This window comes from Centruroides vittatus, unplaced genomic scaffold, assembly GCF_030686945.1.
Source record: "Centruroides vittatus isolate TY-2023 unplaced genomic scaffold, ASM3068694v2 contig_349, whole genome shotgun sequence".
In the NCBI taxonomy this organism is placed as follows: Eukaryota; Metazoa; Arthropoda; class Arachnida; order Scorpiones; family Buthidae; genus Centruroides; species Centruroides vittatus.
The window spans coordinates 3160165-3183636 of NW_027122172.1; the positions used below are offsets into that span (position 1 = coordinate 3160165).

Below are 23472 nucleotides of genomic sequence, written 5' to 3' on the forward strand. Positions count from 1 at the left end.
TAAAAAAAATATAATAATAATAATAATAATCAGCGCAGAGCCCAAACGGTTAGGAGTTGAAAGTTGAAATTTGGTACACAGTTAGGGTACTAGATTTAAGTACCAGTGTTAAGTGACAATGGAGAACAAGAGAAAGCGACGTGCAAGATTTACGGGCTCTGGAAAAAAAAAAGAAAAAAGAAAAAGAGTAATATGTTAGAACATATTCGATTTTCAGATTTAAACAGATTAGTTCAGTTTTTCTCGACTTTTCTTCTTTAGAACATTCGATGAAAATCGAACGATATAATCAGAACACGTCGTGAACATCGAACAATAATAGAACGTTCGATTTTCAAATTCGACCTTTCTTTAGAAAAACTTAGTTCGTTGTTGAAATTACTCTCTTTTTTGTGACTATAATGTAATAATCTTAATCTTCGTTATCGTTACTTTTGCCCGAGCAACGCCGGGCCTACCTGCTAGTTGTTTTATAAATCTTTCTGCCCCGAGTGCACTAAACAGGACCACCGTCGTTTAATCATGACCAAAATCTAATTATTAATATAAATAAAATATGTGATTTGAATAATGTATTTATTATTTACTTTTTATGATTCTTCTTTTTTTTTGCCCTGTGGACACTAAAAGACCCTTTTAATCGTGGGTTGAGCCAGGATCACAATGGGGCGAGAGACAATACGGACAGATCACCGACGAAAAATTCCTGGAAATTCTCGCCCGGGTCCTACCATGGACCTATAATATCTAACAGGAGCGGCAGCGCTCTGTCGCCACTAGCCGCACACTTGAAGCTTGAAGTGGCTTCACTGTAGAGCAAACCGCCATATTGTGAGGAGAAGAAAGTTTGTTTTTCTTTTGAATTCGACGTTGACAAAGATAAAGAATAACATAAATGATAAAGAAAATTTCGGTTAGGTTTATTTATCATTGGCATGCAGCCGCATTTACTAATAATATATTTCATCCGCGTATCTCACACGGATTAAATATATTATTAGGAAATGCAACTGCAGGCGTTTCCTAGGAATACTTTTTCCAATACTTTTTTATGCTCTGTTTATCTTCCAATCCACACTATGTATGTTACGCTGATGTTGAGTTACATTTTTATTAAAAATCTGAAAATTTTATAGGTATCCTTTGATTAACACGATTAATTAATCCCTCGATGCTACCGCATGTATTAAAATCGCGTTAATCAAATACGGTATCTATGTTAACCCAGTTTGACCTTTGGCATGTATAGGGTTAGCTCTTTATTACCTCTTAAAAGATTTTAACTTCAACAATTTGGTTCATAACACGACAAAGGTCAAAATGTAGTTTTTAATTTTAAATATTTTAACAAATTGAAATCAAAATTTTCACAAACAAACTACTGTATAAGTATAATAAAAACACGAGAGCACTATTTATATCCCGCGAAAGAAAAAAAGACTGTCCGAAAAAATGAACAACGTGCTGAGTATGATACGGATCAGACAGACCTGAATACACTACAAATAAACAATCATGTGGCTGAGAGTAAAGCCCTTCGAGACCTGGCTCGTATTTAGATTATAAAAATATTGATATATTGAGGGTGGAGTGTATCACTTGAGGCTCCGGAAGTGTGCCGGAACCACACAAGAATGTAAAGGCAATTTATAAAATAATTTTATAAAACTATTAATGTTAAAAGGTACTAATTCTATAACCATAAAAAGAGATGTTCGAATCGAAAAAAGAGAGTAGTTCTCATATTTAAACAATAGAATAATGTAAGATCAAACTTCGATTTTTTTTTTTAACTCTTTCCGCCCTGTGGGCACTAAGAGGGCCTCTTTTAGTAAGCTCATTATGGGTTCGGCCAGGCCCACAATGGGGCGGCCGGGTGGTGAGGGACGGGGATCGACATATTCGAACGGACCACCCCCCGAAAAATTCCTGGGGATTATTCGACCCGTTCGGATGCGATCCCGGGTCCCCCAGAGCGGTAGGCTGCCACCTTGACCGCTCGGCCATCCGGCCTATCAAACTTCGATTGGGATCGAATAGACAGACGATTTTGACTCATCCTGCGATCTAGGTTCCGATCTCGTTACACTTGGTAACGAGTGACGACCAATTAGAAAGCGCAGATGAGTAGAAACAACCAATCGAAGTGGTCGATCTGGGCCCGAAAAAAATGTAGAAAAATCTGTGTATCAAGGACACAGAGATCTTCTCCTCCTGCCTTCCTGTTGTGCAGCACCATCCTCAGTTAAAAATCTCTTCTGCATCCCGACATCGAACCGGATACCCTCGTCTTCTCTACGGACTTTCTCCAATCAACGCCTCGGGGTCATCGACTTCTCAAAAGGGACCCGAAAAACAAAATTTCAGTAGGACATTCGCCTAAAGATACAAATCGGAAGACTTGATTTCGCCTACGGATTGTCGACTGTTGTAGCTGTAAGCTTATTTTTAAGTTACAATAAATTGGGACAATTGTTTTGTAGCTCACCAGTTACCAGTTTAAATTCTGATCTTACCTCTTTTATAATAATTAAATAAAATCTAGAAAATAACTAAATTCGAGATGAAACAATCTAGATTTAGATGAAAAAAATAGATTCTAAAATGGCAATCCTGCCCCACGTGATATGGACTTCAATGTTTTGACTTAAAGTAAGATGGCGGTCGATAGTACCTGTCGATGCAACCAGGAGTGCTGTAACCATAGTCACAGCCACTCTATGTAGTTTAAGATTCTTAATTCCATTTAAAAATGATCCAGTGGCGGATATTTTGTTTCTTCTTGCAAACATTATTTAGCTTAAAAATAAATATATCTGAATATATAATCAGTTTTGTAATCGCTATATAATTAGTTTTTTTCATACATAGCGGGCATTAATTGTGACAATGGTCACAATGCCGGATTGCAATTTTCAATCATAAGTTTTTATTTATTCGGGTGTACTATAGATTACCACCTATGGAATTTCGAGACTTTCAGTATATACTTGAACTCAGAGGACCGAGACGAGTTCAACGATACCCTACTTTTGGGCCGGAGGCAAAAAATAAGAAAGTTATCATACTTTTTTCAGCGATCGCGCGATGATCGGGAGTCGCGTCGCTCTCTCCGCTAAGCCTATCGCGTGTTTAACAGGCAGTCCGGCAAGTCGGCCGTATATACCTTCAACAGTGGCAGATGTTGATCCACGAGCACATCGATCGTCTGCAGTTGGCGTTAAGTGCTTTTCGCACACCCTCGCTAGTCGACCTCGGGGGCTACGGCTCCTCAGTCTCGCTATCGCTCGCGGTCGGCTAGTACTACGAGCTGACCGCGCTATCGCGATCGGGAGTCGCGATGCTTGGACAAAAGGAAAAAAAAGGAACTGGCGTTCGACTGTTCGTGCTCCCGACGGACTCCCCCGGGAGGGGAGCCGCCGGCAGGCCGCCGATTATTTAACGCCACTAGTTAAATTGATTCACGGTAGTTCTTGAACAAAAGAAAAAAAAGGAAGTGGCATTCGACTGTTCGTGCAATTTCTTGCCTTTCAGAGTGCTTTTTTTTTATTTGTTTGCAGACTTTACCGCGAGATGGCAGCACTAGCAACTACGGTGCCGTCTGCATGAAAGCATTGAAAAAGTATGTTAACTTAAAAAGTATGATAACTTTCTTATTTTTCGTCTCCGATCCAAAGATAGGGTATCGTTGAACTCGTCTCGGTCCCCTCAGTTCAGATATATACTCAAAGTCCCGAAATTCCATAGGTGGTAATCTATAGTATCCCCATTTATTTAATTTAAAATATATGCTCTCCATTTGAAATTAGTACTGTAGTGTCTTGCCCCTGTACATCGTACTTTTCCTATAACAATAGAGTCGTGGCGGTCATCTATTAACTGTTTTCAGAAGAAAAGATTTGAATTGAAATAACATGAGTTCCGGTTGCATCAGAAGTTTTATATAGTTAATGGGGCCTCCCGCCCCTAAGGTTTCCACATCTGGTCTCGTCTTTCATCTATCTAATTCGGTTCTCGAGATTTATAAGGAAGGACAGACGACGCACGGACAACAGTGGGAATTTATAAGTCTACAGTTTTTTCAAGTTGCAGCCCAATAAATTGAATTTTTATAATATATTAAATATTGTAATTATAATAATATTATTTTATATATTGTATAATTTTCAATTTTTATATTAAAAAAATTTATATTTAGAATTTAATGGTTGATTTCTTAGCTAAAACCTTCATAAAGTATTATTTTTGTAACTAAAACATTTGAAATAAACTACATTATATTATAAAATATTAATTTAAAAAGTAATAATTATTTTTATATTTATAAATTCCCAAATATCAAGATTACAATTCATTTTAAATAAATATTGTATATTTTTGATAAATTTCTATTTTTAGAAAAAAAATGCTTAAAATTTGTACGCTCCAATGAATTTTTGATTGATATATTTACACTTAAGTACATTTACAAAATGAATTTTATTTTTCCTTTATCAGTCATGTAGTCAGACATTGAAAACAATAGAAACTAACGTTACATATCTTAATTATCTCTTACGTATCATCTATAATAGAAATGTTGAATAATTGCGACAAGTAATTTCGAAATTATAATTCTACTAACGTTTTTTATTACAAAAGTTGCTTCTAGCTCTTGGTATAATTATATTAATTAAATTATCAACAACCGTGAGGCAGATAATAGTGAGGGCTTATCACACCAACGATGGGCACAAATTTTTGTTTCATTTTTGTTTATTAAACGCTTTCACTTTGATTCCTGAGCGTTTGTGTCTATCGTTGGTGTGATAAGCCCTCACTATTATCTGCCTCACGGTTGTTGATAATTTAATTAATAGCGAAGTTGAGGCCAAAGTTTTAAACGCGTAAACGTGTACGTCGGACGTTGAGCGCCGCTTTCCTGTAAGCCTAGAAGTTTGACGTTTGGAACGTCGAGCGTGATTCCACTGACTTTCCAAACGCCATTGTCAAACTTCTAGGCTTACAGGAAAGCGGCGCCGAACGTCCGACGTACACGTTTACGCGTTTAAAACTTCGGCCACAACCTCGCTAATATAATCTACTGTGATTGTTTTATTCAGAGTATTTCGGATTTAGAGAAAGGCCCGAACCATTTCGTTTTTTTTTTCTTTTTAACTTTTAACACAGTGCTAAAAGTTTGTATTATAGTTTTGAATAATGCAATTCGGGCTGGACCACCGGGTTCGAATCTCGAAGGCCCGGCGTGGCCAAGTTTTTGCGGGGCCGGCAGAACCCGCGAGAGCTAGAAATTCCAAAAAGAAGGAGGAAAAAAAAATTTGCGATTTTATCGGCTAGTAATATGTCTTAGTAACATCGTTTAAAAAATCCGATTATTCAAATTTAATGTTTGTGTTTCCTCCATCTTGATATGGAGTACGAGTCACGTGGATCGCCATGGAGAACGGATACGGATGAAGTATTGCTTATTTCAGTTTTTAGCGTAAGTGGTGCAAATGTATTTATATACTCTATTCTATTACATATGTTTTAAAGTTATATATCTAATCGACTGTTTGGAAATTCTGTAGAGAAGTATACTTTAATTGCCGGTGACTGGCTATTTAAATTGTATGAAAGTGTAATTTAGTAATATACGATTATATTAATACGAATTCTCATGAATGGCAATTTGTAGATTTAAATCTTGTTTTTCTTTTCTAGATCTGTATGCTTTATACATGTTGTTTGTCGTTAAGTTGACATTTTTACTGTTTTATATAAACAAAACAGTTTTTGAGGTAAGTCACCTGTTAAATATATCCTTTTCTCTAACTATCTTGTCAATATTGTGATTATGGACTGAAAACATAAATATAAATTTAAACTCTTATTAAAATATCAGCATTTATAATATACTATTTTATTAAATATGAAATAAATATAAACAAACCGTATTCCATATTTATGACTTATTATAAATACATTAAAAAACAAAGTAGGTTTATTCGTAAACTCTAGGTAAATTTATTTTGTAACTGGAAATATGACTTAAACAGACATTTTTTAAGTGAGGATCCCGACTCGAACCGCTTTTCTGGAACAAATTAGATTTGTATTTGAATAGTTAACAAATAATAATTATCGAATAATAATTTATTCGACCGTTTGCGATACAATTCGATCGCATTTAAAACCTTTTCACTTTGTTTGCCTACTGTTATATCAATTTTTTTCAATGACTTTATAACAACTGCTACTTTACAACTGGTTAAAACTAGACGATAATAAACACTACAATAATAATTTTCTTGCTGGTTTGTTAGGTTATTGTAGTGTTTATTAATAACTTTATATTTATTTACCTTCTGTTTGATACATTTAAAATGCTTGTTAGATGTTTTGAAATTTTTGTAACTTGTGACTTAAAGATCGATTAGAAAAAATCATTAATTTTTTAATTATTAATGTAATAATTGATATGCAAGATTATTACAGTTATTACCTATTTTATGCAGTATAATAATTATGTGTATGTATATATATAATTGTGACTAAATATACATATTACTATAGTACTCTTGCGCTAATCTGAATCCGTGTTAATCCAAACTCTACTTACTGTAGACCAATTTTGTTTGTTTTTCTACTAAATGTTTCAGCCAAAAACAGAAAGAAGTTATAGATTATCTTTTAAAAACATAATAAATTTTTAAAATTAATATATACTATACATTTTTAACATAAATACGTGTATTAAGTGCAGTATAAAAGCATTTTTAAATAAATATAATTGTCTTTAGTCATTTTTGACTCTTATATATAACCTTGTTTTACACTAATCTGAATAGCCCTGTACAATAATTAGTTTTGATTAATAAGAATTTACTATATTTTATATTTTAAGAGACTGAATTATCAATATTATCTTAGACAGACTTATTTTTGATATAAGTACATTTCTGAAGGCATTGATATATTATTTATTTAAAAACAGAACATCTAAAAAAACCAGTCTTTGGGTTACTGTTTATGAAATGTTTATCTTGTATGAAAGCTTTCGTTCAGAACTATATTTATATTGAATTTTCTGATTTTATGTTCTTTTTTTCCTCCTTATTTAACTAATCCTAGAATAAAATGACAATTTCTTAATTATTTGTCTAAATAGATAAAAAATAAATAATATCCACTTTGATAAACTTAAACAGCAGATACACTTATTTAAGGTAAAAATAACACAATTAAATGCCCTAAACAATAAATTAAAATATAAAAAAATAAATAAAATACACAAATAGTGTATAATAAAATGAAATTTTTTATTTTTATGTTCACAGGGAAAAAGTAAACAAAGGACTATAAAAACACTCATGAAGACCTTCTTTTTTACATGATATAAGAAATTATAAATTAGTCATAATGTATAAAAGAACTTGGTCAAATTAACGTAGATATTGTGACATAAAACAATTATCTTAAAATAGTTTGTATAAAAAATAAGTTCCTATGCAATAAATGACTTTTATTCTTAGGATTGTAATGTTTATGCTACATATGATCATAAGTTATATATGATCATAAGTTATATATGTCATATCTGATTTCTTGTGTCTATTCCAAAAACATCTAGTCAGTCAAATTGCTGAGGTTATAAAGATAGCAGCACTAACTTGAACTTAAACTTAGACAACATAGCCAGATTCTCTCAGTTTGAATGTGAAATCAACTTGAAATCTTATTAAAATTGTAATAAACAATCTTAATAATATTTCATATATATATATAAACCATATGTATGTGCAATACAGTTTAACTTTAAAACTGGACCAAAGCAGCAGTACCCAAATTTACTTTCTATACCTCAGCATTATGTTCAATAAGGAGCTTCACAAATATATCACAAACCCAACCATCCCTCTTTTTTCATTCTATCAATATCTAACAATTTACGTAATTATAAGATAGCAGCATTTAGGGCACTGATAAAAGAGCCTGTATGCATTGCTCTAATGCAGTGTTTTCTAACCCTTGTGGATTAGTGACATTCTGAATTTAATAAGATTCTAGCAACATTTCATAATATCTAAAATAAATTACAGTTGATTTAAAAAATTTTTTTATAATACAGAAGTTAAACTTACCAAGATAAAAACTCCCAATTTTATAAATATACTATAAAAAGAAAAAACTATTTAAACCAATGCATAAAGAGCTAGTGTCAGTCTTTAAACTGGTAAGCCGTAACATTTATGGAGTGGCATGCCAGCATATGCTAGACACATGCAAGTTTTGTGAGGGGATATGCTGATGTTGCAAATTTTGCAACAATCTGAATTTTAGTGAATCCCTTCATCAGCCAGTGGTAAAAAGACAAATGAAATTTTAAACAGTTTATTCAAAATTCTATAAAATATTTAATATTTTTGTGACACACCTGAGGCATTCTCCCAGCACACAGGTTGGGAAACACTGCTCTAATGTAAATGACATATTGCAGGAAATAGAGCATATAAAGAACATAGCCAGGACACATGGCTAAAGAAACTTATTTCCAGATTGGCATGTACTATTGAAAATAACCTTAAATTTTTTCAATAGAGAAGGAGGAGCCTCTTATCAAATACCCAGCCTTAAAAATATGTAACTTTAGATTATGATCCTAGGCTGTGTTCCACATATGTAATGATAATCAAATATGGAAACACAAGTATAGCTTACAGAAACAATTCTACAGTATAACCAATGACAAAGACATTATAAATGATACTGTAATAGTGCTAATATAAACATCTGTAAACCCAGTTATCTGATTAAACTAAACAAATGCCAAATTATATTGGGCTAAATAAATGTTAATAATATTAAATGTTTAGTAATTTGCTCCATAAGTAGGCTTATGCACCATCTCTTGATAAATTTAATAATTAATTTAGAAGGTTCTGGAAGAAAAGAATCCACAATTCCTACTGGCGACTGACAATGCAACCATGTGATTATGTTGCCAGTTACATTACCTGGACCTCTGTCCAATCTTCACTTCCAGAACTATTAATTTATATATAACCATACTGTTACTCACAGCACTGACTGGGGATGACTTATCCACCCGTGGCCTAAAACTCCAACTATGTACTCAGCCAGCTATTACTTTACTTAGGCATGGTGTATATATATATACACTAATTTAAACATCCATAAACTTCATTATTTGATTACAGACAACCGATTACTGGAATAATTTTTAATTATTAATACTAGCATTAATATATATAGCCTGAAATAATCACAATTACTAGTGGATAACCCTCTGTAGCAATACAACAATAGTTGTGTACATTCAACTTTGTATGCTTAGAGTTGTCTCATAATGGTTCGTGGTACTCAATGTGTTATTTTACTTTCAGTTATTCTTATGTTTTATTTTATTTTATTTTCTATAACTATTGATTGTACACATTGAATAACATAGTGTAATATATATAGTTATATTTCTTATACCATAATTAAAGTATACACATCTATTTGATATTGAAATTAGATTTCAAATGTCAAAGAATGTTGTGAATTTGGAATTCTTCAGTAAAACATTTGATTTACGTAAATGTTAAACCTGATGACGGTTCCTAAAAGGTGCCACAAATGATGTTTGTTTTAACAAAAGATTTTCTGCTGGAAAGAGTATGGAAGATGTCATTTACTTCAAATATCATGAAGGGGAATCATCATAAAATAAGATCTTACATTACAGGAGGCTCTGCAATGATAGGATGTTAACACTCCTGTTAGGAGCTTAATATCAAGTACATGATAAAAAGCTAGAGTTGGAATCTGTCTATTTTTACCAACTTCAGAGCCCTGAATATTATTTTACAAGCTAAGATTCATCTTTTTGAGGTTATTTTTGCTTTATGTTCAAGTTAAACACTTTTAAAAATCTATTGTGATCTAAATACATGCTGTGATTTGAAAGTGTTATCATAGGCAGAAATTAATCATATCCATATCAATAAGATAAAGCTATGATTAATTTAATCTTGATAATACTAGAATATAGACTATTGACTGCTTTGATATAAATCTGTGCCGTCTTGTCTATCTACCTTAGAAGAAAATAGGGTGTGCACTTTTCAAAACTAATAGGTGGTTCTAGTATTGGGCCTATGGATAGGTAGCTTCTATTGTACTGTGTATTACACTGTTTAAAAATTGCCTTCTTAGTTATTTAGGTATTTTTGAAATGTCGGTTAATTGTTGTTTGTTTCGTGCCAATGATAAAAAAAACATCCAGGTTAGAAATTTTATAAATTTCCGGATGATCTGATAAGAAAAAAGAATGAGAAGATAAAAACTTGAAAGAAAATCAGTAGGTACACTTGAATCTGTAACAGACAAAATTATAAGGACAGTTAATTTTGAGTAGTTTAGAGTAATAATAATCTACAAATGTAAATATATTTTTAATGAACAATTGAGTGGAAGGTTATCAATGATACAGGTAGAATTATTTCACTAGCTTGATTGTGTAATGATTCATTTTGCTTACAGAACAGCATTACTTTCTGACGTTTTGCTAACAAATTTGAAGCTAAAGATGAAATTGCTATAATTTTTATTTATTTGCTTCATTTTGCAACTATAAAGTGTAGAAATTGTTTTACATTAAAGTTAGCATTCAAATATAATTTAAATCATCATTAAATAACTTTCATGTTAATGATGATAGTAAAATAAATCTTTACATAATGTTTTCTAAATAGTAATTGAATAACATGACAACTACAATTTATCAGATCTTTATTATTTAAGAAAGCTCATCTTTGGTTGAACAATTATAACTATTATTAGTTTTTTTTGTGTGTTTAATGCAGTTTAAGTAGTTCTGTCTCAATTTCACTTATTTTGTAATTACATCTGAAATGAATTGGAAATAAAATGAAAAAACAGGGGCAAAATGTTTGAAAGTATGCCTTCTAAATTGCATATGGATTAAGTATGGATTATATGCTCTCAATGACGTCTTCAGAGGTACAAAATGTGGGTTATGCAGCATTTTTATGTTTATTTTAGTAATTTTCTGCAGGTTATGTACAAAAAATAATGGTATTAAAAATAACATAAGATAAAAACTGAAAAACATTTAAAATTGAAGCATTCACAAATGCATCAAATTATACTTTTTGGTTAATGTAACCCTTGGTGCCAAGATGGCAACTCGTCTCTGATTCCAGCGAGGAAACAGTGGGATGCAGGCTCTAACCTAACCTAACCCTATTCTAATAATTTGGTTGCTAATAATTATGGTAATTTATTAGAATAGGTTAGGTTAGGTTAGAACCTGCATCCCACTGTTTCCTTGCTGGAATCAGAGACGAGCCGCCATCTTGGCACCAAGGGTTACATTAACCAAATTGTTTATTCTTTAATAGGATTAATCTATAATTGACATTACATTTCATCTATTTATTAATAAGAAAAATTTATTAAAAAATAATAAATAATAATAATAAAGTAATTTAAATGTATATCTAAATTATTTTTAAAAAGAAATTATCTCTCTTGGATATTATGCACCTATAAGAAATGAACAGAAGCTTGAATAATTTTAAGTCTCAAAAATATGATTATAAGATAAATGTATCAAACATTTTAAGTTATTCCAAATAAAGAATAATTATATATCTGATAGAAACATGTGATTAAGCATCATCATATCAGTCATGTGTTTTGAACACTGATAAATAATTTCTGTTATATATGTTGTCTAATCTAGCTGAATTGACATTTATCTAATCTACTGTTAAAGATATCAGAGTTACTCTGAATAATTCAGCAGTAAAATAGCATCAGAGCAGGTAGATTCTTTACTTTAAGCATTCTTTGATTATTATTACTAGATAGTAAAAACGGCTTAATTATAATGATTTATGAATTTTTATTTTTATATTTTAATTTGTTGTTTAATATTTATGAAGGTATGTTATAGATTTTTATAAATTTAAATCATTTTTAAAACAGAAAAAGAAAAATTATGCTTTCGTAGAATGGAAAAAATTTAAAGTCTTGAAATCTATAAGTTGCATTTATTCCTATTCTGCTAATTTTTTATGCATAAAGTTAAAAAAATGAAGTAAAAAACTAAAAATTCGACTGTTAAATAGTCTGCAACACATTCCAAATCAAATGTTCAAATTAAACTTCAAGTACTTTCGATTATGATATTAGTCTTTGTCTGGAACGTTTAAAAATTGAATGGAACAAAGCTTTTTAAATTCAAATGCACATGTTTTTACAGAGATGATAGAATTTGTGCATTGGCGTAGTCAGGGTTTTGTTATGGGGGGGCCTAGTAGAGGCTGTAATTTTCTGGGGAGGGGGACCGTGCCCACCCATGCCCCTTCCTGGCTACGCCCATGAATTTGTGGTGTAACCTATACCATCAATTAGATGTTTGAATTTTTGCATTTTAAAATAAAGGAAGACAGATGAATATTCAAGAATTTGAATGCTTGGTTTGAAATGTGTTTTAGAATATTTAACAGTTAAAGTTTTAGTTTTTAATTTGTTTTTAGGACTTTTTCCCTCGGTGACATACTGGAAGGTTGCAAAAGCACTTGCATTTTAAAACTTTAAATCTTTCACTCAAATGAAGCATAGTTTTTCTTATTTTGACGTATAATCGCAGTGTGAAGAATTTTGACATTTTAAACTTTTTAACTTTGTAATTGATTACAATAATAACAATTATTCAAATTTAAAGTTTTAAAATCTAAGCATTCCATATAATCTACATAATTATTTACATTATATGGAACATTGAATGTTCGATTATTCTGTAACTTCATTTTTCATATGATGTATGGTTTGTCAATTTTTAAAATCTAGACTAAAAATCTATTAATTTAATGTGATAAGAAATGTGACGTCTATATCCGATAAGTTGTCGCTGCCCAATTTCTAATCAAACAATTGTAATCTGCAAAAACTTGTATGAATCAACCGACTTTTTTTTATAAATTGCAGTTTTATTACAGAAAAAGAAATAGCTTTTGAGAATATTATCCTTGCTATCAGTTCAGACATAAATATAGAATAACAAATTTCAAAAGATTAACAAAAATATAAATTTGAATATTATTGAAGTTAATTCAATGGCAGTTTTGATCTTAGTTTTCATAGCTTCGTTTTCATATGCTTAAACACCTTTAAGAACAATAATTGTATTAACTACAAAGAGAAAATGGCTCTATCAATGGCCTGGCAGGCCGTTGATAGAGCCATTTTCTAAAATAACACAGCACCACTAATGCACAGATCCGCAATGACGCTATCGGTCACACGAGACAGTATTCCTGAAGATATTCCATAACAACTTTAAATTTGATTGGAAACACAAATTTGAATAGGAAGTTTTGTAGTACCCGAAGAAGATCCGTAACTGTTCGAAAACATTTGTAACTACTTTATTATTTGGTTGGAAGGAGCACACCGGTAAAAGGCAGAGAGATACATGTATTATAAAGTACTCCAGTGTAGAAATTTCTAATTTGTCCATAGCTTAATTTTTTTGAGAATACAATCTTAATGAGGCTTCCAACATTCAGCAAACTAAAAGAAAAAGATTATTACATTAAAAATTGCCGGGACGATTTTATATTTAGAAAAGAAAATATATTTCTTACTAGACTATACAATACATGAGTCCATTTCTATCCGTCCCTTCACACACTTTTCTTAGAGGCATTAACAAGTCTACGGCGGAACCGTCCTTTTATTTGAGGCTACTGTCCGCCAACAAATGTAAAAAAGTTAAAATTCCTCTAGTGGTAGCAAATGCAATTCTTTAAAAATAAAATTATTACATTAAAAATTGCCGGGACGTAGACTTGTTAATGCCTCTAAGAAAGCGTGTGAAGGGACGAATAGAAATGGACTCATGTATTGTATAGTCTAGTAAGAAATATATTTTCTTTTCTAAAAGAAAAAGAATTTACAGAAATTAAAGCTTTTGCTTTTTAATGTAGCAAGAAAGTATTCAGTATGGATAGAAAATTCTCTATTACAATCTTTAAGACTCAAAACTGTACTGAAATAAGTCTACTGTGGAACAATATAGCCTATAAGCAGAAATATAAGAGTAGCCTTAACAATTCGCAGATTAGTAAAAGTTGCGCAGCAGGTCTATTGGATAAAATATCACATTTTCAAAACCTTTGCTGTTTTTTGAAGTTTTTGCACATCCATTTTTGCATATATTCTTTTGGATAAATTGAATGTAAAAAATGCTATATTAGTTTTTAGAACAGTGTATCTAAAATTCTATGACAAATTCTTTTACATTAAAATAGAAATATGTAAGATGATATTATATCATCATACAAAAACATAGTCTTTTTGGTAGGTATGAAATTATCATGATTGACAAATTTAATATTTATCAGTGTACTTTTATTCATGATGAATGTCATATCTTAGTTAAAACTTATTCCTCTGCAGACATTAACTCAAAAAGTATTGCAAATATTGCTGAATGCTATAAGGTAATGTTTATCAAGTTTATTAGATAATTGAAAATTGGAATACTGTCTCATCAGATAAAGTCTTGGTGTATCAAACAATACTATCAATAAATTTATTTTTAAAACAATTTTTTGTAAATGTTAATTTATTGTTTTGAATACAATATTTAAAAAATTGGTTCGTATATTAGAATCTCGTTTTAACATATCGTGCAACAACTGATTTCTTGGAACAATGGAATTTTTCCCAAGTCCCACCAAAACTTTATTAAAAATATATTAAGTAATAATAATAATTACTTAGTTGTTGTTATTAGAATTAATAATCTGTATTTCCTTTATCCTACTTCATCATTTCACTAACATTAATTAATTATTTAATGAGTTTTTTACAAAATATTTGAAACGTAAATATTCAAAAATCTAATTAAATAATCTAAAACTAAGAATTAAAAAATTAATTCACATATTTACAGGAAATATTAAAAACATATCAGCAACCTTGACTTTTTGTAACATTTCCAGTAAATGCAAATGAATCTTTTAGTTTCTACTGTAGGATTTATTTTCTCAACCCGAAGATGAGTTAACATTTGACTCGATATGTGCTACGATAATCTCTTGGTTTTTGTGACAATTAATTTCTTCCGACATGCGTAAGTTACATGCACTTAATAAATATACCATATACAATTAAATATAAGGGCAAAACCATCTAGAAGCTCTATCCTTCACTCGATCACCTTCGATCTCGATCGTCGATAACCCTTGCTTTCCATCGACCTCGTCGTTTGTCCAGCTCGCTTCCCAGATAGTCCGAAAAAGTTCTCTTCCGTCGACCTTATCACCTTTTATACTCTCCTGTCCTCCCTTGCTGGGTTCGTCGCCCCTTCCGGGTCTAACGGATGATGGAACATTCGGGAATGCATCAAATAAAGGGCATTGTCTGAGATAAGAAAAACGTGGCAAACGATCGTCACACTACTTTAAAAAAATGACATCTTTTAAATACCATATTTATTCTAATAAATAGAGCATCATTTATAACTTTTTCATCTTGCAACTGCATTGCTTATTATAAAAAATACAGTATTTATAATGAATTTTGTTAAAAAATTAAATAATGCTATTGAGATGACTATATAGAATGATGTGTAATTGAATGATTTTTATTTGTTATCAACACTTAATCAATTTAATGAGAAAAATTTTGATCAAAATATCAAGTCATATCATTGAACTGATATCTATGCTTAATTTATATGAAACTTTCTCTCAGAATATGTACAGTACATTCCAAATCAATCAAAAATGAAAAATGCTGTCATCATCATTTGTACTTTTTTACACTCATTAAAATTATTATAAGATCACTTTTTATATACAGTCAAACCTGTTTTTATGTGCTCTTTTTATGTGCGATTTTTTTAATGCGAATTTTTAATTTGTGCGGTATAGTTGGCGACTAGTCTCGTGCAATTCGTCATGTCTTACGTTGACTTATTATAGCTAAATAAACTTATTATAGCATAAATGCACTTATTATAGTAATATTATTGCATGAATATGCGAAAAATGAAATAATTTACTTTTTAAGTCAACAAAACACCACCTGGACAAAAATATGTAAAACAGACGATAGACCAGACGATGCAGTTGAGTGCTGACATCTGTTGTCAATAAATTCTATTTCGTACTGTTTTGAGTTATTTTCTATGTGAGACTTTTTTTATGCGGTCCCTGTTGACCGCATAAAAAAAAAATATTTTTTAATTGTGTTGCGAAAACTATTATTTACAGCCATTCGTGAAGTTTTGTGAGATTTTTTTATGCGATTTTTTTAATGCGGTCCCTATCCCCACATAAAAACAGGTTTGACTGTATTTTAAAATAATTTTTATATACTTTATCTCCTTTATTATAGAAATAACTTAGAATTCTTTAGTAATATAGAGAGGTGTAAAAACCTACCTATAAAGTTTAATGCTTTATTACAATTGAATGACAAGTGCTTCAAAGTTTTAATTGAATGTCATTCAAATTAGCATCCAAAGCCTTTACATTATAATAAGTTCAATATATTTGTCTGAAACTTTAATCTTAATAAGAAGACACGGTTAATGTTACCTTAGGTAGCCAAGATGGCGGTTCGTCTCTAATTCCAGCAAGGAAACAGTGGGACGCACGTTCTAACCTAACCTAACCTAACCTATTCTAATAATTTGGTTGCTAATAATTATGGAAATTTATTAGAATAGGTTAGGTTAGGTTAGAACGTGCATCCCACTGTTTCCTTGCTGGAATTAGAGACGAACCGCCATCTTGGCTACTTAAGGTAACATTAACCGAAGACACTAAACACACCTTACACACTTTTCTAGAAAATAAATTTAATCAAAACAAATGTTTAATCTTAATTTTCCTTAGTCTTATTTCAAAAGTTTGACATCACATTTTGAAAGTCTCTCAGAACAGTGAAGATTTAAGTTTGTCAAAAATCTTTTAAGTTGATTTGGCACATTTTATCCTCAAAATGTTTCTTTGAAAATAAATCTCAAAAATTTAGATCTGCATAATGTAGGCAAATCAATTCCCTTTTATTGTACTTTCCATTATGCAATGATCATTGGAGTTGAAGATAAATATATTGAATACATTGTAACATACTGTAAATGGCTTCAGATGCAGATTTGAATGATTTTTTGAGTAAGACTTTAATGTTCAGTTATAATAACGGATTAAACTTTAGACAGGTTTTAAATAATCTTTTATATTCCGTAATGGACACTACGTGGAAAATTTATGTTGTTATTTTCACTAAAGATATAAGTTTTTGAATAATTTATCTTTGAAAGATTTAAGATAGATAAATTCTCGTGTCGGAGTCATTTGATATTTTAATTTTCCAAAAATAAGATAATGTTTTATGACTGAGAAATCAGAAACTTTATTTTTATGTAGAGAATGATCATCATCATATTTTTTCTCTTACACTCATGTATGTTGATTGTCATTACTTGTTTTGTTTACCATTGACTTAACATATCTAAAAGACAAAGTCCGGAGCTACTAAAGATATTTATGATTGCATTCCGAGAAAAAATAAAGAGAACACAGTTTATAATTAGAACAATTATATCAGTATTTTATAAGATAGTAAAATAAGGAGAAAGAAATGATAAATATTAAAATGATTCTGTAGTTATAGTGCAATACATTTTTTTATTTAGCAAGATAAGATTATTTTAAAAATGTTTTAAAAAACAATTCATAGTTTGTACTTTAGTCTATATATATATAGACTATATATGTGTGTGTGTGAGTGTGTGTCTGGAAGGAGAGATCATAAAGAAGTCCAGGTAGAATAGCTTGTAATATATCTGCACAGTAAGCAAAAGTTGCAGATTCAAGTCACACTCCAAGCCAATCTTTTCCTTCTAAAATTTTATAAAATTATTTAATTAATCTACTTTGATTTTTGATTATTAATATTGATACAAAATGTTGACTTAATTTCCTACCTTTACTCCAATTCTATTTTAATCATTTTTTTATAGTCTGAAAATAACACAGCTTAAATTGATTTAAATTAAATATGCAAATTCCTGTGTTACATTTTACAATAATTTGTTTTACTGAAGTTAATATATTATATAGGGTAGTTTGAGTACGGTAAAACCTGCATAAACTGGAATCACGTGGTACCGAATATTTTTTCCAGTTTGGCAGGTTTCTGTTTTGAACAAATTTTCTTTTTAACGTAGAAAATTGCTTCATTCTGGTTTCCATTTTATTCAGATTCTGTTTTGCACAAGTTTTACTGTATATGTAGATTGCTTTACTAGGAAAAATTGCTATGTAAAGAAAGATTTATGTAAAATAAGATGATTTTGCATGAACATATACGATAAGAACACTTGGTTTTTAAAATTATTTTAGATGGAGAAATGGATTATAGCCATATTTAATTTTATGAATTTCAACATGTTTTTACGTTTACATACAAAGTATCAAGTTCTAACATAAATAGTATAATAATTTTATTCAAGAAATGAGTTTCTTGAAGTGTTCAATAATTATAAGACAACTTGTAAATAATAGACAGAAAATGATATTTTCAGGTTATTTATGAAAGGTAATAACCAGAATTCCCTCTTATGTACAATTACTTTGAAAACTCTGTCCACAATCAACTCAATGAACTTTTGAAGAAACCCCTGAATACATTTTTCAATGATTGCAGTCTTCAGGTCTGTGGTGTTAATATATTGCTTTCCATTTGCATAGATTAATCTGACCAGAAGTCCCCGACATTCTCCGTAGGGTTCAAATTCAGTGACACAACTGGCCAATCTATGACTTGAACCCCATTGGCCAGAAATCATATCCAGGTAATGTTGGCTGTAAGGATGAGAGTGTTATCTTGTTATAACTGTCGCTGATGATCCCGCAGTCTTTCTTGAAAAGAAAGTAAATGCATTTCTAGCTACTGAATGTATCCTTTAGCATTCTGTCTTCTTTCAGGAAAGGCAATATTTGTTTTCCCTCATTCTCCAAAGGCAGCCCAAACCATTATGGAACTCCTAGCCATTTGTCATTTGGAGTAGATTTCCCTCTCCTTTCTTAAATCATGCTAATAGTACTGGTAATCAACAGGCTCATCTAAATTGAACTTTTTCCTCCACCGTTCCATCCAGGTCATGTTATTTCTGGTTCAAGTCAGTTTGACAGCCTTGTGCTTGTATATAAGCTTTGGTTCCAACTTTCTTTTGGAGTATTTGAGATGATTGATAGCATGAACTATGCTCCAAACTATCCCTAAGCTAACTCCATATTTGGGTTTTGCAGCAATATTTCTAAGAGAGCTTATTCCATTTATAAGTTTCCTTAAAATTTCTTGCAAGAAGTAAGTTTTTACAACCAGTCAGGACTCTTTCTAACTCCATATTCTTCATCCAACTTTAAATAATTCCTGATCATGCAAATTGATTTTCCTGTTTTTTTAATGACAGATGTTACTGACTTTCCAACTTCGTTTAAAATACTTATTTTACTTTTTTCAAATGCTGAAAGTATCTTGCTCTTACCTATTTTGTCCTTTCCGAATTAACAATGCTTTGCTATACATATAGATGACAATTTTGATTGCCATAGCAACAATAACAAATATCAGTAGTTAGATGACTTGGTTTATAGTTATCCAGTTAAACTTATTTAAAAAGTATGTTAAAAAAATATATAAGAATTAAATTTTTGATTGTTCTTATGATTATTGAACCCTTAAACGTCATTTTTCTATGAATAATTAGCCTGTTGATTTATTTAGAATCGTAACTGTTAGTGTACAAGTGTGTCTTTATGAAAGAAATAAGTGACAACAATCAGACAGTAATAGCTCCTAGAACTTTCAAGTTATTCATAAAATGTTGCCTGTTTTTATCTTTTTTGAGTTAATCTTACCCTAGGTATACAAAATGGCGGCTCGTCTTCGATCCCAGCAATCTGAAGACAGGGAACAGTGGGGATGCACATTCTAACCTAACCTAATCTAACCTATTCTAATAATTTGGATGCTAATAATTATGGTAATTTATTAGAATAGGTTAGGTTAGGTTAGAATGTGCATCTCCACTGTTCTCTGTCTTCTGATTGCTGGGATCGGAGATGAGCCGCCATTTTGTATACCTATGGTAACATTAACCCTTTTTTGAATGCACTGTATGATCGCACTAGAATTGTAGGTATATAGGATTAAATTATATTAGCAGTTTCAGTTGTAAAATGTGATGCATCATATTTTTCAAATGATAAAATTAAATGAAATTAAATTTTTAATAGCTTTTACTGTTTAATTCTATTTTAACTAAATAAAACCATTTTTAATTTGTATTTGTAGAATGGAACATACAAATTCTGTCAACAATGATAGTAAAGACGGTAATTCTTTTTTATTTTGCTAATTTTAAATTATTTAATTAATTAGTGTATAATAAATTATATATTGTTTGAATAATATATCTTTTCCATTTTAATTATTAATTAAGATAGTTTTAAAATTTTAAGCATTTTTCAATTACTGAGAACAAGGCAAAAGATCATTGACTAAAATGAACAATATATAATTGATTAATTTTTTGTATTTCTTAAATAGTACTTGCATGAAAAAATCAAATGGACTTCTAACCTAATATGTATGATCAGTTCTTGTGTGGTAAATCTAACTTTTCTTATAAAATATTTTTTGTTTTAGCATATAAATATGTTAGTTATACTTGCTCAGAATATAGCCGTTATTAGGCTATCCTGGTGGTTATTAGACCATACTTGTTTATTCTGCGTAATTTCACCATTAAGCCACACATCAATGTATCTATGATGATTTTGATCATTTTATAGTAAACATCTATGTAAGAGTCATTTTCTCACTTTAAGGCCAGCACAAACTAGTGAACTGTCAATTGTTATGGTCACATTATTGTTTTCACTCAATGATCTGACAATGTCATGTCTTTTGATATCACTCGTGACATAGTTTTAATGAACCAATGAAAATTTCACCCAATCCTCTATAAACAGTTGCTCGGTAGTTTGTAAAATGGCAACGATCGGCAACAACAGTTTGTTGATGTTAGCTTCAGCTGCTTCCATTTGTTTCCTTTTGGCATAAATTTAATAAATAAACAAAAACGGAAACCTAATAGAGAATGGATTCATCATCGTAATATATATTTTGTAGACAAAGTGATTAATACGGGCATTATGAATAATGACCAACAAAATCGGGCATTGTAATAAATTTCAATAATTTATCAAATTGATCGGTCATTATGAATACTGCTACCACCTAGTCGGGCGAAGTGATAATAATACGTTGAGGAGTGATCATCAGACATACACTAGCCTATCAGAACTTACATCTTAGTTGCACATGCGTATTGCATTTAGTACCAAATTTTAAATTTGTGACCAGTGGTTAATCTTTCTTCTTTGACAAAAGTAATGATTGTGGAGGAAACATTAAATGATATGAATAATCGCTTCAACAACCGATTAAGCGATTTATTAGCAGAAAAAGGTGAGAACAATCAAATTTTTACAAAATCAGTGTATTTGTCAATGATACAAAAAGTGAAAGTCAAAAATGAAAGTTACTTCTAAGTTACCGGAAGAATATCAGTTAATAGTACTTTGAAATATTTCTAAATGAAATAAGTGGAGTTTTTTTTAATCAAATTTAAAATTCGGTACTAAACACAATACACACACGCAACTGAGTACCGATTGGCTAGCGTATGTCGGATGATCTCTCTTCAACTTATTATTATCACCTTGCCCGACTAGGTGATAGCAGTATTCATAATGACCGGTCAATTTGATAAATTAATCAATATTTATCATACTGTATGCCCATTTTGGTCATTATGAATAATGCCCAATTAATCACTTTGTCCATAACGTATACATAACTTTTATAATTTAATAAAAACAATGACACTATTTATATTTTTACATCTATGAAAATCTATCAAACAGTTTTGTTTTGTAATCCCAGCATGACAAAGCCATTGCTGAAATGAGACAAAGATCACAGCAAAAACATCTTGTTTGTGGTATACAGTGCATGTTCCTTTCTTGCAAACTTTTAACTGGGCATCACTGTCTCTCAATCATCACTGAAAAATTCAACATGTTTGATCCAAGAGTCATCAAAGGGACTGTCTACTTTCCATTGAAGAGTATGATGTAGAGCAGCGATTCTCAACCTTCATAGCTCCACGACCCCCCAAATAGTAAATACAGGTACTCCTCACATTACGACTGAGTTCCGTTCCGACGACTACGTCGTTAAGCGAATTGGTCGATAAGCGAGGAGCTTGCGCTGGGAATATTGGATCGTTGTAAAATTATACAAATTATGCAACAAACTTCAAATTTATTCATAAAAAGACTATAATAGTACGCTATTAGCCTATTATAGTACTGTAAGACTATTATAGTAAGTGCAAGCCTATTATAGTATGCTTAGTACACGTCACCATTCGCCACCGACCGACACTCAAGCTGAGAATGGGGATTCCCCTAATTGCAGGTCGAAACTCTTTAAGCAGATAGGTCGTAAAGTGAGGAGTACCTGTATAAATAAAATTAATATTTTGTGACCCTCCACCCAAAGGAATAATAACGGTAAGCCTTACTGTTACTAATTGAATTTTGACTGTAATTATAAATGTAAATTGTTTTAAATATTATATAATCATATTGCACTAATTTTATACATTAAGAAAATACCGACAGTATAAAAAATGTAATACAACTATTCCTATTACTTTATGTTGCTGCGTTTATAGCAACGGGTATGAACACGCATGTATGACGTGTACATACACGAACAATTTACAAATTCCAACTTGACGTGTATGTGCTCTTTGTAATTTGATCCACGTATGGAGAAAATTTTAAATGAAAAACAAATGCAACCATCACATTAATTTTTCTTTATATGTGTACTTATTGTAAGTAAAACGTTTATAAGTTTATAATAAATGATTTTTTCTCATAAAATAATTTCATTATTATCTCGCGACCCCCAGGTTGAGAAACGCCGACGTAGAGTGACGTTGAGTTAATGACTGTGCAGTTTATGATTGAACCTATGATGATGAAACAAATTTTGTTTAATGACACCTTTAACCAGTTTGTCTTGGACTTTAGACTCATCTGTCCCTGTCTCTGTCCTAATTCGCTTCCTGGTCTTCCTTTCTACTTTCTACCATGTGACTAATGCCCAAATTCACGTGGAAAGGAATTGTTTTTCATCATGACAACACAATACAAATGTCGAGTGAACTTTTATATGAAACAATAAATTCATTCAAATAACTTTAACGTAAATAATCCCTAACACACAAATTTTGCAGTAAATAAATTTTATACAAAATCATATTCCAAGACTGCTATTTAATATCAGGCTTAT

At 30.8% G+C, this 23472-nt stretch overlaps 1 protein-coding gene across 3 annotated transcripts in view; it reads left to right on the top strand.

The window, feature by feature from the left end:
* Positions 1-5412: 5412 nt before the first annotated feature.
* Mvl (Malvolio) overlaps positions 5413-23472 on the top strand; it is a 60785-nt gene continuing 42725 nt past the window's right edge. For 2 of the 3 annotated variants that reach the window (XM_067269341.1, XM_067269343.1), the window contains exons 1-3: positions 5413-5482; positions 5704-5780; positions 20395-20435. In XM_067269341.1, the coding sequence (XP_067125442.1) occupies positions 20396-20435 (40 nt within the window). In that variant the 5' untranslated portion in view covers positions 5413-5482; positions 5704-5780; position 20395. Of the gene's footprint in view, positions 5483-5703; positions 5781-11779; positions 11835-20394; positions 20436-23472 lie in introns of those variants that run through there. The other variant, XM_067269342.1, reaches the window with a different exon arrangement.